A 14878-nucleotide genomic window follows, 5' to 3' on the forward strand; every position below is an offset into this window, starting at 1 on the left:
CCAACTGGCTGAAATTGACTTTTTTTTTTTATTTTCTTGGATATTTTATGTATTTGTTTCTCCCATACCCATCCTACTTTACCTGCTTCTATGAGGATATTCCCCCCCATCCACTCCCACCTCCAGCCCTGGCATTCCCTACATTGGGGAAATGAGCCTTCCTGGGACAAAGGATTTTTCCTCCCTATATGCTGGACAATGCTATCTTCTGCTACATGTGTATGTTTCTATTTTTTATTATGTTACAGGTTACTGTGATCACATCCCAACCTCTGTATGGCAGCAAATCTGAATAATCATAAAGAAAACATTATAAAACCATATACAAGTGGCTCATCAGTATTTTGCAAAGGACAGAGCAATAAAATTGTTTTGCCCTTTCTTTCCAACCTTTCCTCTGATACCAAATGTTTTGAAAAACAAAATCAAATGGTGATTTTTTTTTAAGTCTTAATTTCTCTTCAAATAACTTCCGAAGGTGACATATACTTTCTAACAATATGTCTACTTTTGCTAATCAGAAAGTGGATAGAAGCTCAGCAGCATGTGTACCTCCTGAGAACTGAGATTTCATAAGCAGTCTCACACTTCATAGTATAGTTTATGAGTTGCCTAATCTCTTTATTAGTAATCAGATGTTCATGCACAGTGCCTGCTTTACATTTATTTCCTCCATGTACTCTTTATGTTCTTGATTTCATTCATCATCATCTGTAACTTACTTGTTAGCATTGTTGATATTAGAATATATTACAGTTTGATTCATGACACAGATCCTTTAGTAACTCCGTCAAAATAATGTTCTTGAAACCTGATAATTCCCTGAATTCATTTGTATTTGACATCTTTTTTATACATTTTGCAAGTGATATTATTTACTTAATATTATAGCTTATTCTCCAATTTTAAATAAACTCACTATGATAAACAATGTTGTTCCTACCTTTTATTTGTTGTTTTAAATTATTTTCTGCTCCTTCTTTTACTGCTCCAGAAAAATGGCTACCATCTATTTGTGGGAGATACTTAGAAGCACACAATTAAATAAAGTTAATGCATAAATATTTTATAATTAATTTTGAAGTATCTGAATTTTCACCCAAAGATGCCCCACCATGCCACAAGGGCACATGTTCCACTATGGTAATAGTGGCCTTATTTGTGATAGCCAGACATGGAAACACCCAAAATGTCCCACAAGACAGAAGAATGGATACAGAAAATGTGGTTCATTTACACAATGGAATACTACCAGCTATTAAGAATGAGGACATCCTGACTGAATTTTGCAGGCAAATGGATGGAACTAGAAAATATCATCCTGAGTGAGGTAACTCAGACCCAAAAGGACATGCACGGTATGTTCTCACTAATAATGGATATTAGCATCCCCTCCAAAAAAGTACTGAATACCCAGAATACAGTCCACAGAACTCAAAAAGGTCAACAAAACGAAGGATCCAAGTGAGAACACTTGGGAGGGAGAAGAAATCAACCACAAAGGGCGAGGGAAGGAAAGACAGGAACAGGTGAGGTAATAGGGAATGGGGGTCGGGGGAGAGGGGAACATGATCTGATATTGGATGGGAGAAAAGGACTGAAGCCCTGATGGCCAGCAGAAAGCATGGAAATAGGTGACCTCGTGACGGAGGAGGTTGGGAGTGTCCTACTCTAGAATGTACCAGAGACCTGGGAAGTCAGAGACCCTCAGTACTAAAGAGGGACCCTAGATGAAATGCCCTATAGTGGGGAGAGGGAGCTTACTGAACCCACCTCCAGCAGAAAGACAAGGCATCAAGTGAGAGATGGGGTTGATCTCCCACAGTCAAAACTCTGACCCATAATTCTTCCCATCTGAAAGAAATGCAGGGAAGGAAATGGAGAAGAGCCTGAGGAAAAGAAGGTTCAGAGACAGGCCCAAAGTGGGATCCAGCTCAAGGGGAGGCCCCAAGACCGGATGCCATTACTGAGGTTATGGGGCATTCAAAGAAGAGAACCGAGATCTCTGACACTGGATCACCAACCAGGCGGCATACAATAGCTGAGATGAGGCCTCGACCACATTATACAGCAGAGGACTCCTTGGTCTGGGTTCAGTCAGAGAAGATGCAACTAACCCTCAAGAGACTGGAGACCCCAGAAAATTTAGAGGTCTGATGGGATGGTTGGGGTGGGGACATCCTTATGTAGACTGGGGAGAGGGATGAGGAGGGGAGGAATTGATGTGGAAGAGTCAGAAGGTAGACCGGGACAAAAATAAAATCTGGAATGTAAAATAAATAAATAAAAATTTAAAAAAGAATTTCCAATTTTAAAATAAATTACAGTATAATATTAATAAGAAGTTATAGCCGACTAGAAATATTTGAATGTAGACGGAATAAATGTTTTCTAGGTCAGTTCTACCCTTCATCAACATAAGGCCATTGGATATGTCAACTGATATCCACATAAGACCAGAGAAAACATCAAAATATGCAGAAGCAGAGAATCCTAAATATTTAAGTAAGAATATCTCTGAATAACCAACATTTCTTTTTAAAGTAGCTATTAAAGTACACATTGCCATAAAAATTTAAATACAAATTCCTCAAGTGTATTTCTACACTTAACACTAAGGTGGGATCAAGTAGCAGAAATTACTTGAGACAAAATAGAGAAAATATGTATGGTATTAAAAATTCATATGGTGTTATCTTGAGAACAAACACAAGAAAAAGTTTTCCCATATAGGCAAAGTTTTTAAAACCCTAATGGCAGGCGGGGCGGTTAAGTAACTAAGAGCCCTTCCTGCCTTCCAGAAGACTCCAGGTCAGTTCCCAGCTCACATATCAGATGCTTTATAATGAACTGTACACAAAGCTCCAGAGGATCCAAAACATGTCTGCCTTTTTCTAGGTACTGCACAAACACATGTCTAAACAAAATCTATGTAAATTAATAGTTTTACTAGTAAAAAATTAATAAATGGAGAGGTAGAAATTTTTGTTTTACATTAATACATGGGATGAAAATATTTGATATGATGTGCACCTCTTTTTTTGTAATGAAGAAAGCATTTCAAAAGAGAATAGCAATTCTCTAAAGAGAATTTCTCTTCAGTAGAATAGAAAATGCATATCTTTATTGTCTCTTTGAACTATGCCAGGCATTTATAGGTAATTCTCTTGCCAATAATATGAGAATAAAAAAGTGACTATATGATGCTTACTCTTCTCCTTAGCTGCTAGTTATCTGAGGATGCAAAGAATCAAATGAGGTACACAAGTAACAAACTTCGGTCTCTGTTCAGACGTTATAGATCTCATCCTGAATGCCTTTGTTGTTCTGTGCTTATAATTATCTTATCTGGATGTAAACCCAGTACCCACTCAGAGTAGCATCAGGACTTTACCAGCCTAGTTCTTCATACACTAGGATTATCTACAGTTTACTATCAATGATTTGTACAGAGTTGTGTTTTGTTACTGAGTTTTCTGTACTTTTAGTTTCATAATGGTCTCTAACTGAATATTCAGTTTCTGTTAAGCACACTGTTTATCCTAATGACAAATTTTCCAATGTTAAAGTATTTAAAGAGTATTTTCCTAACTTACAAATACCAATTAAAGTGTATATTCTGAATCAAAAATAGAAATATACTTGTTATTTTGTACCTATGTAAACTGTCTTCACTTAATCCCAACTTTAATAGATTCAATGTACTTAATTTCTAAACCATCATGGATATTGAGGAATGAGATTGAGATTAAGTGATCTCTTTTGTAGTTTCGTAGAGTAATTGTGGTATTATTTTAGAAGATATCCACAATCTTTTATTTTCCTGATCCATATTGGTTATTATAGACTGAAGAATAGAAACCTTGGCTATATTTGATAAGAAGGTAATAGAGAATGTTTTCATTAACACCAAACATACATACCCACGGATCATTGAAGGTTCCACTCTAATCCAGATAAGACCTAAGCAATAACATTGAAGTGGTTCTAGCAAAAATTGCTAGTGTACCAATGTTGGGGAAAGCTATCTCTCTGAAATCTAATGTCTCATGATTATTTATACAAAACCTTTATAGCGTACCAACTAGTCTCACTTGCATAGAAAATAAAAAGCCTCCTAAACAAAAAAAGGAAGAGATTAAATTTCACTTTGTCTCATTATAATGAAGATAAGTAGGGTGGAAATTGTTTTAATCACTTTTCTCTTTGAAATCTGATGTTCTGCTTGCTTTGTGACTTTCCCCTTCTTCATTTTGTGCTTACTGTCTCTGAGTGTACTGATGATGTTCACTGTGGTTCTCCACTACACTGTCATGCTCCTCTGAATACATCCTCACAGACAATTCCAGACAAATATCTGCAAGGGGATCTCAAATCCAATAGAGTTGACAATAAACATCATAGCTATTCACGGCACTCAAACACAAAAGACCAATTGTGGAAAGAAGGATGGACCTAAGGGACATTGATTTTCATATTGTTTAGTCACATATTTGAAATGACTGAGAATCACAGTCCTTTAACATGAACCAGAAAGACAAGATACTCTGTTAAATGCAACAGTAGCACTTGTATACTGAGAGTAACTACCATCTATCTACTTGGTATTGAGACCTGCTCAATAAGAGGGAATCCATGTCTGGTATTATAAATGTATCCAGCTATCTGTGGTTGCTGAGGCCATAGAAACTAAAGGAGAACCTACTGGAACCATTCTCCTAAAACATCACAATATCTAACTGCATTCTAGTGTTTGTCCTTACATCCCAGATAGATGTATCTCTCAGTCTCATTAAAGAACTGGTCAAAATATAGAGAACAACTGTTTATTGGGTTATCGAATCAAATTACTACATATGGCACAAAACTCTAGATTTAATGGTTAGAAAATGTTGTGGAGAACAAGGTGGAAATATTGTAAGAGACAGATGACCAGACTATTTACTGTGACCCCATAATGTCTTCTAAAAGAGAAATAAAAAAATGAAGAATGAAAAGAGGACAGGAAATGGAGATGGCTAAGGAAAAAGTGTTGCTCTAGGATGAATTAGAAAAGAATGGATAAATATGATCAGAATGTTTTGTATGATATTTGCAGAAAATTAAGAAATATAATGTTATTCAAAACAATAAATAAATAGATAAATAAATTTGGAATCAGATAAGGTAGACAATTGTTATTTGGTCCTATGTAAGGATTATCCTTTTATTATTTGAATGCTAATTTCTGTGACCCCACATCTAGTTGCAATCTTTATTCTGAGAATTTCCTGTCTCAATGTTCTCTAAACGTTGCTTTAGAATTATTTCCTGCCTTGTCAATAAAGAGCTGACCAGCCAGTGATTGAGCAGGGACAAGAATAGGGCTGGACTTCCTCCCAGTCAAGGGATGGCAGTAGCGAGATTAGTATAAAAGACTGAAATTAATAAATAAAATTGTCCTGTCTCAATTATTTGTTAACTCTCTGTGTGTTAACACAAACCTGCAACATTTATAAATCACCAGTAACAAGGTAACCTAAAATATATTTTTATATAGTATTTGCTATACAATTGAGCAACAACAAAAATACAGTATTGAACAAAACAATTGAAATATCTTTTTATACCAGTAGTTGCTTGCCTTCACTGTCACATGACAGAGTTTCTTCCATAGATTCAATTTCCAAATCTGATTCTGTTGGTAAATATACTTATTTAGTTAAATATTCTATCACATTACATACAATATAAACTTATTGATAAGAAATAATATATTTTTCATCAATTTCAATTTGGGTCATTTTAAAAACCACACTGGAAAATCTACAACGATTGTTTATTTTATTTTATTTTATTTTAAGGACAGCCTCTTGCTCTATTAATTAACTAATTGATAACTCAGGAGAAAAACTCAACTCTAACTGTAGATTCCAAGGTGTGTGAGATTATAGGAGTTACTATTACTTTCAGATCACCCAAAGGGGTTTTAAAACTTATGTATCTTAGAAGTATCACAAGTTGCCTCTGTAAATCCTTAAAGACAGAGATGACACATGTGTTTATGAAACAGAACCTAGAAGCATTGATACTAAACCTTATATAAAATTTTTATTATGTTCTCTTTGTCTCTTCTGAAGAAGTCACATGACAATATTTGCCTTTCCTTTATTTATTTTGTGACACCATCATAATTGGATAGACAAGACCTTGAAGACAGGGAAGAATACAGACATCTAGATCCTTTTATTCAAATGACTTATACTATAAGATATACCTATTATGAAGTGAGGTGGTTCAGCCAATTTTCCTGCTTCACTGAGAATGGGTATTTTCTGGATTGATTTAAAAACAGTATATTAAAATTTTTATATACTTGCATTATTAATTAGCTAAATAATACATAATTGAAATTAAAGATAAATCTACAGAAATAACTACCTTCAAGTTAGGATACATGCAATCTTGAGCTAAAATAGCAAATGGGAATAAAATTAGTATATTTTAAACAGAATATGCATATGAGTACGATAATATGAAATTTAATTTTTGTTTGAAACATTGAAAATCATAGCTTTATACTAAAATTAAATTTACATATTAAAGAAATGAACTTTTTACTCTTTATCAATACTGCTAATTTATATTTGACATATCACATTGCTATAAATGATTTTCAAAAAGTTAATAACAGCTTCTGATCATTAACTAAAATAAGACATCAAATGGATTTCATGTATCTTCTCTCATATGTCAAGTAATGGTTGTCTCTATTTATGAAAGCATAGTTAAGGCTATAGCAGGGTAATTAGAATGCATAACAATAGAAGGAATAAGGCTAAGCTAGAGAGTTTAATGAAGTATACATATAAATAAAGTATAATGTTTATGTATGATAAGCCCTATTATTCTGTAAACTAATGAAAATTTTTAGAATATGGAAAATTACTCCTGCTTTGAATTTCACCTCTCATTAACTAGCAATGCCCATTCCAGTACACTTAGGAGTTCTGAGTTAGAGTGGGACAACAAATGGCTATAGCTACCCCAAATCTTAGAATTCTCTCATTTACCAAATGAGATTAGTTTCATTTGGACACAAACATACTGAGTTCTATGCAACTATGTTTTCTCCAGGTTTCTCCTGGGTATGTCATTATTACCTTCCTAGAGTTGGGGCTTTGTTTTGGTTTGTTTGGTTTGGTTTGTTTTTCCATAGTCTAGCCATTAAATATTCCCTCTTGCTTTCAGAAATAATCTTTGTATCTTTGGTATTCATACTTTAAAAATTTCTACTTAGTGATTATTGCCACTTTGGATTTCCCCCTGTAGAGCAATATTATCATAGAATTATGATTTCTGTTTCTTCCTCATTTTGCTACCGAGCTGTTTGTAAGAATGCTCAGAAATAAAAGTAAACTTCTTTTCACAAAATCATAATGATTCTCTACTTGAAGGCTCTATATCTATCCATCTATCTATCTATCTATCTATCTATCTATCTATCTATCTATCTATCTATCTATGTATCTATATATCTGTCTGTCTGTCTGTCTATCTATCTATCCCTCTCTCTATATGTATGTGTAGACATGATATGGACAAACACGGGGTCTTGGAGGCTTTGTTTTTAATTAAGAATTTATTGCAATTATAAAGACATTGACATTCTGAAGTTGTTTATGTTTAATGCCTTCTTCAAATATTTGTACAAATTGGTATTTTATTTGTCAATATAAAACTTCAATCATGCTTAGTCTTTAAGTGGTCATTTTTTGATTTGGAGATAAATACATGTGACTATCAATAGGTTTAATGTATCACTTTGTCCATGCAGAGTGTCATTTTAAAGGCACATATGTCTTTAAAAAGCATATAAAACAATTAGACAAGATGGTGGAACAAAAGAATTTAAGACCGAAAGAAGCGGATAATAGATCTCACCTGAGACACAGCCAGAATACAGCAAATACAGAGGCGAATGCCAGCAGCAAACCACTGAACTGAGAACAGGACCCGAGTTGAAGGAATCAGAGAAAGAACTGGAAAGCTTGAAGAGGCTTGAGACCCCTTATGAACAACAATGCCAAGCAACCAGAGCTTCCAGGGACTAAGCCACTACCTAAAGACTATACATGGACTGACCTTGGACTCTGACCTCATAGGTAGCAATGAATATCCTAGTAAGAGAAGCAGTGGAAGGGGAAACCCTTGGTCCTGCTAAGACTGAACCCCCAATGAACGTGATTGTTGGGGGGAGGGCAGCAATGGGGGGAGGATGGGGAGGGGAACACCCATAAAGAAGGGGAGGGGAGGGATTAGGGATGTTTGCCCAGAAACCGGGAAAGGAATAACATTCAAATTTAAATAAGAAATACTCAAGTTAATAAAAAAAAAAGCATATAAAAGTCAATGAACACAACTTTAAAACATAAGGAAATACTCCCTTAAAAGTAGCATTTCATGGTTCATTTACACAATGGTATATACTATTCTGGTATTAAAAAAAAAAAACACATCATGAATTTTGCAGGCAAATGGATGGAAGTTGAGAATATCCTGAGTAAAGTAACTGAGACCCAAAATGACATGCATGGCATGTGAATATTATAAGTGAATATTAGTCACAAAATACAGGATATCCATGCTATTCTCCACACACCCAAATAAGCTAAACAAGGAAGGGCTAAGGAAGGATGCTCCAATCTCTTAGAGGGGAGAATAAAACAGTGATAGGAGGCAGATGGAAGAAGAGAACTGGGTGGAGGAGGAACTAAGGAGGTGGGGGAATCGGGTGTTCAGGATTGGGGGTGTGAAGAGATAGGGCAGAAGGCCCAAAGGTCAGGAAAGTGAATGGAGATCTGTGGTTGGCATGGATAGGGGTGGAGGACATCGCTAGGATGTGCCAGTGACCTGGTCAGGGGCTCCCAAGAGCCCACGGATGTGACTTTACTTGAGACTCATAGCAGTAGAGAAATGGAATCTGAAGAGGCCACCTCTTGTAGCCATGCAGGATCTCAGTAGAGAAATAAGGACATCAACCATCCCACAAAACTTTCAACCTAAAATTCGTCCTGTTTACAAGAAATTCAGAGGGACAAAGGTGGAGCAGAGACTGAAGGAATAGCCAAGCAATAACTAGCCCAACTTGAAACCCATCCCATGGGCAAACACCAATCCCTGACACTATTAATGATACTGTTATTCTTGCAGAAAAGAGCCTAACATGACTGTTTTCTGAGAGGCTCCGCCCATCAGATGACTGAAACAGATGCAGATACTCATAGGCAAACTTTGGGCAGAGGTCAGAGACTCTTCTGGAACAGTTGGGGGAACAATAGAGCGCTCTTACAGGGATAGGAATGCCACAGAAAGACCAACAGAATCAACTAACCTGGACCCTTAGGACCACTCAAGAGTCTGAACCATCAACCAACGAGCATTCATGGGCTGAACCTAGATCCCCTCCTCTCTCTCCACACACAATAACAGATATACATCCCAGTCTTCATGTAGGTGCCCCCCCCCTCAATTCAGCAACTGGAGCAGGGGCTGTCCCTAGAGTTATTGCCTGACTGTTGAATCTGTTCCTTTGGCTGGGCTACCTTGTCTGGCCTAGGGGGGGAGAGGATGTGCATACCCATACTGAGACTTGGTGAGCCAGGGTGGTGAGGCCTGACCACAGTTAATTAATTAAGAAATAGTGTACTCCTATAGAACCTTCCAAAATGAAATCTTTGAAGTCTTCTAATCATGAATGTCCTTCAAGATTCCTAGTGAAATTTTCTCTAATCGTATTACATAATTTCATAAAACTCTATTAAAAATATATATCTTTGTGTTTTTCTGTTTTTATTAGTTTATAGTTTTATGACATATTCAATATTACCTATTTAGCATCTATATTTAAAGACCATAAAGTTAAATCTGTGAAACCATAAATGTATGTATATCTAATAATACATGATTTCATTTATCTATGGTTCATGAAAATGTAGGGTTCTCTGATAAAGGAGTTAATGCCTACCAAAAGTGATAAAAGATAGGGATTTTATTGTAGTTCTTAGAACATGTATGTACTAAATGCACACTTCATTTTCATGCAACCTTATATTACCATGTCATGATTAAATAAAGTGCAATTAAACATTTTGCTATATCTTAAGAACATCTGCCTCATTTCCTTCATTTCATCCATAAAAATTTTTTTCTTATTTTTATCCCACTTCCATTATTTTATTAACATGTTACCATTCCTCTGTATTAAAATATTTTGCAATGTGACTCAAAGTGCAAACCATTTTTTAAAATGTCAAAGTCTGATGTGTTGCTGAAACTATTATTGAACATATTTCTTACTACATGTTTAATGAATAATCTCTTTGGTAAGTACTGTTCCTTTATCACTTTTAAAAAATCATTATTCCATTTTATGTGTGTGTGTGTGTGTGTGTGTGTGTGTGTGTGTGTGTGTGTAATTTCTTTCCTACCTGTAGTTTGTCTATTTGTATCATTTTGATCCCATCCAGGTGTTCCAGAAAAATGTCCATCATCACTCTGTGAAGGATGATCAGAGATAACTTTGTTAAAAGTGGTACCATCTATGAGTTTCATAAATATTTTTTTACAATATTACTAAAATTCAAATTTCAAAAGCATTCATAATGGTATATTAAAAAGAAATGTGTTGAAGGAAAAACATTTCAAAAACAAAATACTTAGGACTCTCTGGATCAATATGCTTTTTACTATCATTAGGGCAATGAGTCTGGAATCCAATCTGGGAAGTTAGGGGAAAACATGGTACACACCACTGCTTTCCTTACTCTCTCAGGCAGAAGTGAATTCAGATGCCTAAATCCATTTTGCATCCTACCAAATGATTTTTTGACAAATTGAATTTCACACATATAACATTTAATATTTGTTTGTCATTTGATGTTAGAAGACATGAGGCAAAAAAAGCATATATAGAGTATTGAGATAATTTATACTCTTTAATAAAAACAATAAGTCAATATGTACAGCAAACAAGTATTTGAAACTTCTAAAATTATTTATATTAAATGTTTATTAGTAGAAAATGATTAAATAGTAGGATGAATATTACATGTTAGTAAGAAAAGAATCATATATACATATATATATCATAAAACATGTCAAGCACTTATTGGAATGTTGACCATAAATTAAAATGACACAATGTAATAGGACTACTCATGCTTATTCTTCCTCCCACCCACTTCCTGTTCATCTCAGAATATACAGACTCAGGTGAGGAAGATCTATTATCCCCTGTTGTCCGTCCAGATTTCCCTGTGAGATAGTCCAGTGGATAGCATAGTTATCTTCTAGCTCCTAATCTGATCCATTATCATAATTAACTTTTAAAAAGCTACAGAACTCTCTCTAGCTCTTCTCTTCTCCCCTTGCTCTTGCTCCCTTATACCTTCTCCCCCCCTCTCTCCATTCCTATGGTCACCCTCTCTCTCTCTCTCTCTCTCTCTCTCTCTCCCCCCCTCTCCCCCCTCAACTCCCATCCCTATGACCAAAATAAACTCTATTCTATCCTAAAAAATACAAAAACAAAAACAGAAAAACCCTACAGAATTACACACACACAGCCTCAACCTGACAGATTTCTTTAATATTAGCTACATTAGAAATGTATATTTTCATATGAAACACCTCTACTGATTTGCATTTTCTACATAATCTTTCCTTCTTTCTCTGTAACATGTCTTCTTATCTGGTATACTCAATGTTTAACTATAAAGCACATTATAAATCCTGATGGAAAATTCTCAAAGAGAAAAAAAAATCTTGAAATTCATCTCCAAATTTTAATATTTATTCCAAACATGTACATTAGAAGTCTTTTATAAACAAAACTCTGGGTATTCTTATCATCTATATGAAGTTTGTACTATGACCTGGGTTAGTGTATTCTAAAGTACACAGGAGAGACTAAACAGCATTTCTCAGAATTTCCATTTTGCCTCAATCCAGTGAAGATAAGTTGGGTTGCTACTGTTTTAATTGCTTTTGTCATTGAAAAGTTGATGCTTGGCTTGCTTTCTCCCTTTCTTTCATGAGTCTACAGTGTCATTCCCTGGGAACGGTGCCCATGATGTTCACTCTGGTTCTATACTCCACAGTCAATTCTTCTGAAAACACCTTCTCAGTCAAGTCAAACATAAGTCTCCACATCCCATAAGGTGACAGCTATTAAGACCACTCAAATATCAAAAGCTCTATTGTGGGAGGGAGAATGGGAAGCTCAGGGATTGATTGCATAATACAATTCAGCCTAAAACAGAGGCAGTGAGGAAACAGCAGATGACAAGCAATAAGTAAAATGTAACATTGATGTTCCTAATATGTTACATCATGGAAATGAGAAAGAAGAGCAGACATCTAACATGAACCAAATGAAGTTCCCTTGTTGACAATTGGAGCTGTTTAGTCATTAAGACGAAATGTAATCATGACTTTTTCATCTACAAGAATGATACACAAGAAATAGCACAGACTATACCTGGAACATATTTTTATCAAAATTTAAAGATAACATTTGATAAAATATACTAGTGTATATTTTAAAATATTTTATATTTTAAAATTAGTGAAAAATTTAAACATTAACAGCTTGGGCTGGGTACCTTAAAATGTATATAATGGTATATAATAAAAGTAAACAATGGGGTTGGGGATTTAGCTCAGTGGTAGAGCGCTTGCCTAGCAAGCGCAAGGCCCTGGGTTCAGTCCTCAGCTCCGAAAAAAAGAAAAGAAAAAAAGAGTAAACAATAGTAAACAAACTAACAAGAAATATCTTCATACCACTGACTGTTTATCTTCATTGTCATATGAAAATGTTTCCTCCAGTGACTCAATTTCTAAGTCAGATTCTGTAGGTAAATATTCTGAGTTAATGTGTGAAGAATTTTATATTTTAAAACCAGTCTTTTATAACAGCATATAAGTACATACAGTTTTTAATAATATTTTTAAATTAACAACTTCAACTAAGTATAATAGATTAAGTATATAGCTGTCTGTCTATATTAAAGACACAATGGTCCTGGTGTGGGCTTTTGAAACCTCAAAGCCCACTCCTAGTGACACAAGTCCTCCAACAAGGCCATCTCAACAAGGCCATGCCTACTTCAACAGGGCCATATCAACAAGGTCACACCTTCTAATTCTTACCAAAACCGACCATCAACTAGGGACTGGGCATTAAAATATAAGAATCTATTTGAGTCCTTCTCATTCAAGCCTTCACAAATATAGTCAAAGTACACAGTATTCTTGTATATAAAATTATCTTTATGAATCCCATCACTGTGTACAATGAAGATACTACAATAAAATACACTTAAAACAGAGCAAGATACAAATTATGGTGGGGCTTGTTTTATTTACCTTGGTTTCTTGGCTTTGCTCAAGTGTTAGTGAGTGTAGAGCTTTGCCTGGCATGCTCACTGATACAGCCAGAATCAAGACTGACTTTGAAAATAGCACACTTCAGGTTTTTTTGACACTTGTGGCCCCGGGGACTTTAAAAAATCATGAATTTTGTCATTCATTATACCACTGTCTTTAAAGTAAAATAAGAAACATAAACACAATGGTCCCTATCTTGGCAGTACATCAGAGGTCCCAGTGTTGAGTTCAGCCAACTGCTCCAGGTGATTCTGGTTGACAATCAAGGAGGAGAGCAACTGGCTCGGTAAACAGAAATGCTGGCTGGACAGCTGTGACACATTTCCTCATGATACTTGTACAGTGTCGTACTTAGTAACCAAGCCTATTTCTAGCTAAAAGCAATACTGACAAAAACACATCTATTAAGTTTTTTCATTTTTCATTGCTTAGCCACCAAGATAATAATAACCACCCACAACGGAAAGCATGGTCTCCCTCACTACCCCCAAGTCTCTGGAATGCAGTAGGGTTCCACCACAGCAGTGCTAAACAACCCCCAAAAAATTCGAATTGACTAATTGTTCAATAGTCCTCTTAAACATTCAGTAGATGTCAACATGTTCAAAGTACACAAGCATTGAAAAGCTCTATCTATACGTTCACCCTCTGTATTTAAATTAACATTCCAAAAAAAAATCATTTTATAGCAGTGAATGGTTTAAGACTGTAGAATAACTTTTATTTCACAGTACATTTTAAAACACTTTTTACCTATTTCTATACAAAAATAGCTGATAATCTATTTTTGAGTAGTCAACTTGTTTTTCACATTTGAAAGTTTTATATATACTTCAAAGTATTTCAAACTTCAAGACTCAGTCTTATGTAAAAAGGGTTCTGTGATTCTAACTCCCTCTACCAAGTAAACAAGTATTGTTTGTTATATGTCCTACTACTCTACTGATTTTCCTTTCCATACTTATACTATCTTTACCAGTTTCTAACTCTTACTCCTGTACTAAAGATTATCTTTTTATGTCATCAATTTTTATCAATTTATTTACACTTAAATTTTACCCTCCTTCTTTGTCCCCCCACCACGTTCTTCACTCCATCCCCCCCTTTGCTTATCCTGTAGAAACTTTGTTATCTTTTTATAAGTATTTTTTCTTGATTTTACTCAAGCCAAAATGTTTTGACCTTGGATGATACAATGTAAATGAAACATTAGGGGTGGCTTATAATAGTCAATGTCTTATTTGGCAATAAGTGAGAAGCTTAGGCAGACAAAGGAATGGTGTGATGAGAATAGGAAATACCAGAAGTGGGAAAGGGAGACAATAATACTTAAATGGCAGTGTGGTTTACCTGGAACTGTTATGAGGAGGGTACGTCAGGCATAATACAGCAATAGGGAGAAGGATGAGAAGAACATTAGCCTAGAATCAGACTATAAAGCCTCGTATGCAGT

General features: G+C 35.2%; 1 protein-coding gene across 1 annotated transcript in view; it reads right to left on the minus strand.

Moving 5' to 3' along the window:
• The window catches only part of LOC116900944, a 176742-nt gene that overhangs the window by 131470 nt on the left and 30394 nt on the right, over window positions 1-14878 (minus strand). The window contains 6 exon segments of the mRNA XM_032902585.1: window positions 944-1025; window positions 5610-5677; window positions 6257-6314; window positions 6421-6449; window positions 10470-10536; window positions 12820-12887. Coding sequence (XP_032758476.1) covers window positions 944-1025; window positions 5610-5677; window positions 6257-6314; window positions 6421-6449; window positions 10470-10536; window positions 12820-12887 — 372 coding nt within the window.

The sequence above is a fragment of the Rattus rattus genome, chromosome 5 (assembly GCF_011064425.1).
Source record: "Rattus rattus isolate New Zealand chromosome 5, Rrattus_CSIRO_v1, whole genome shotgun sequence".
NCBI lineage: Eukaryota > Metazoa > Chordata > Mammalia > Rodentia > Muridae > Rattus > Rattus rattus.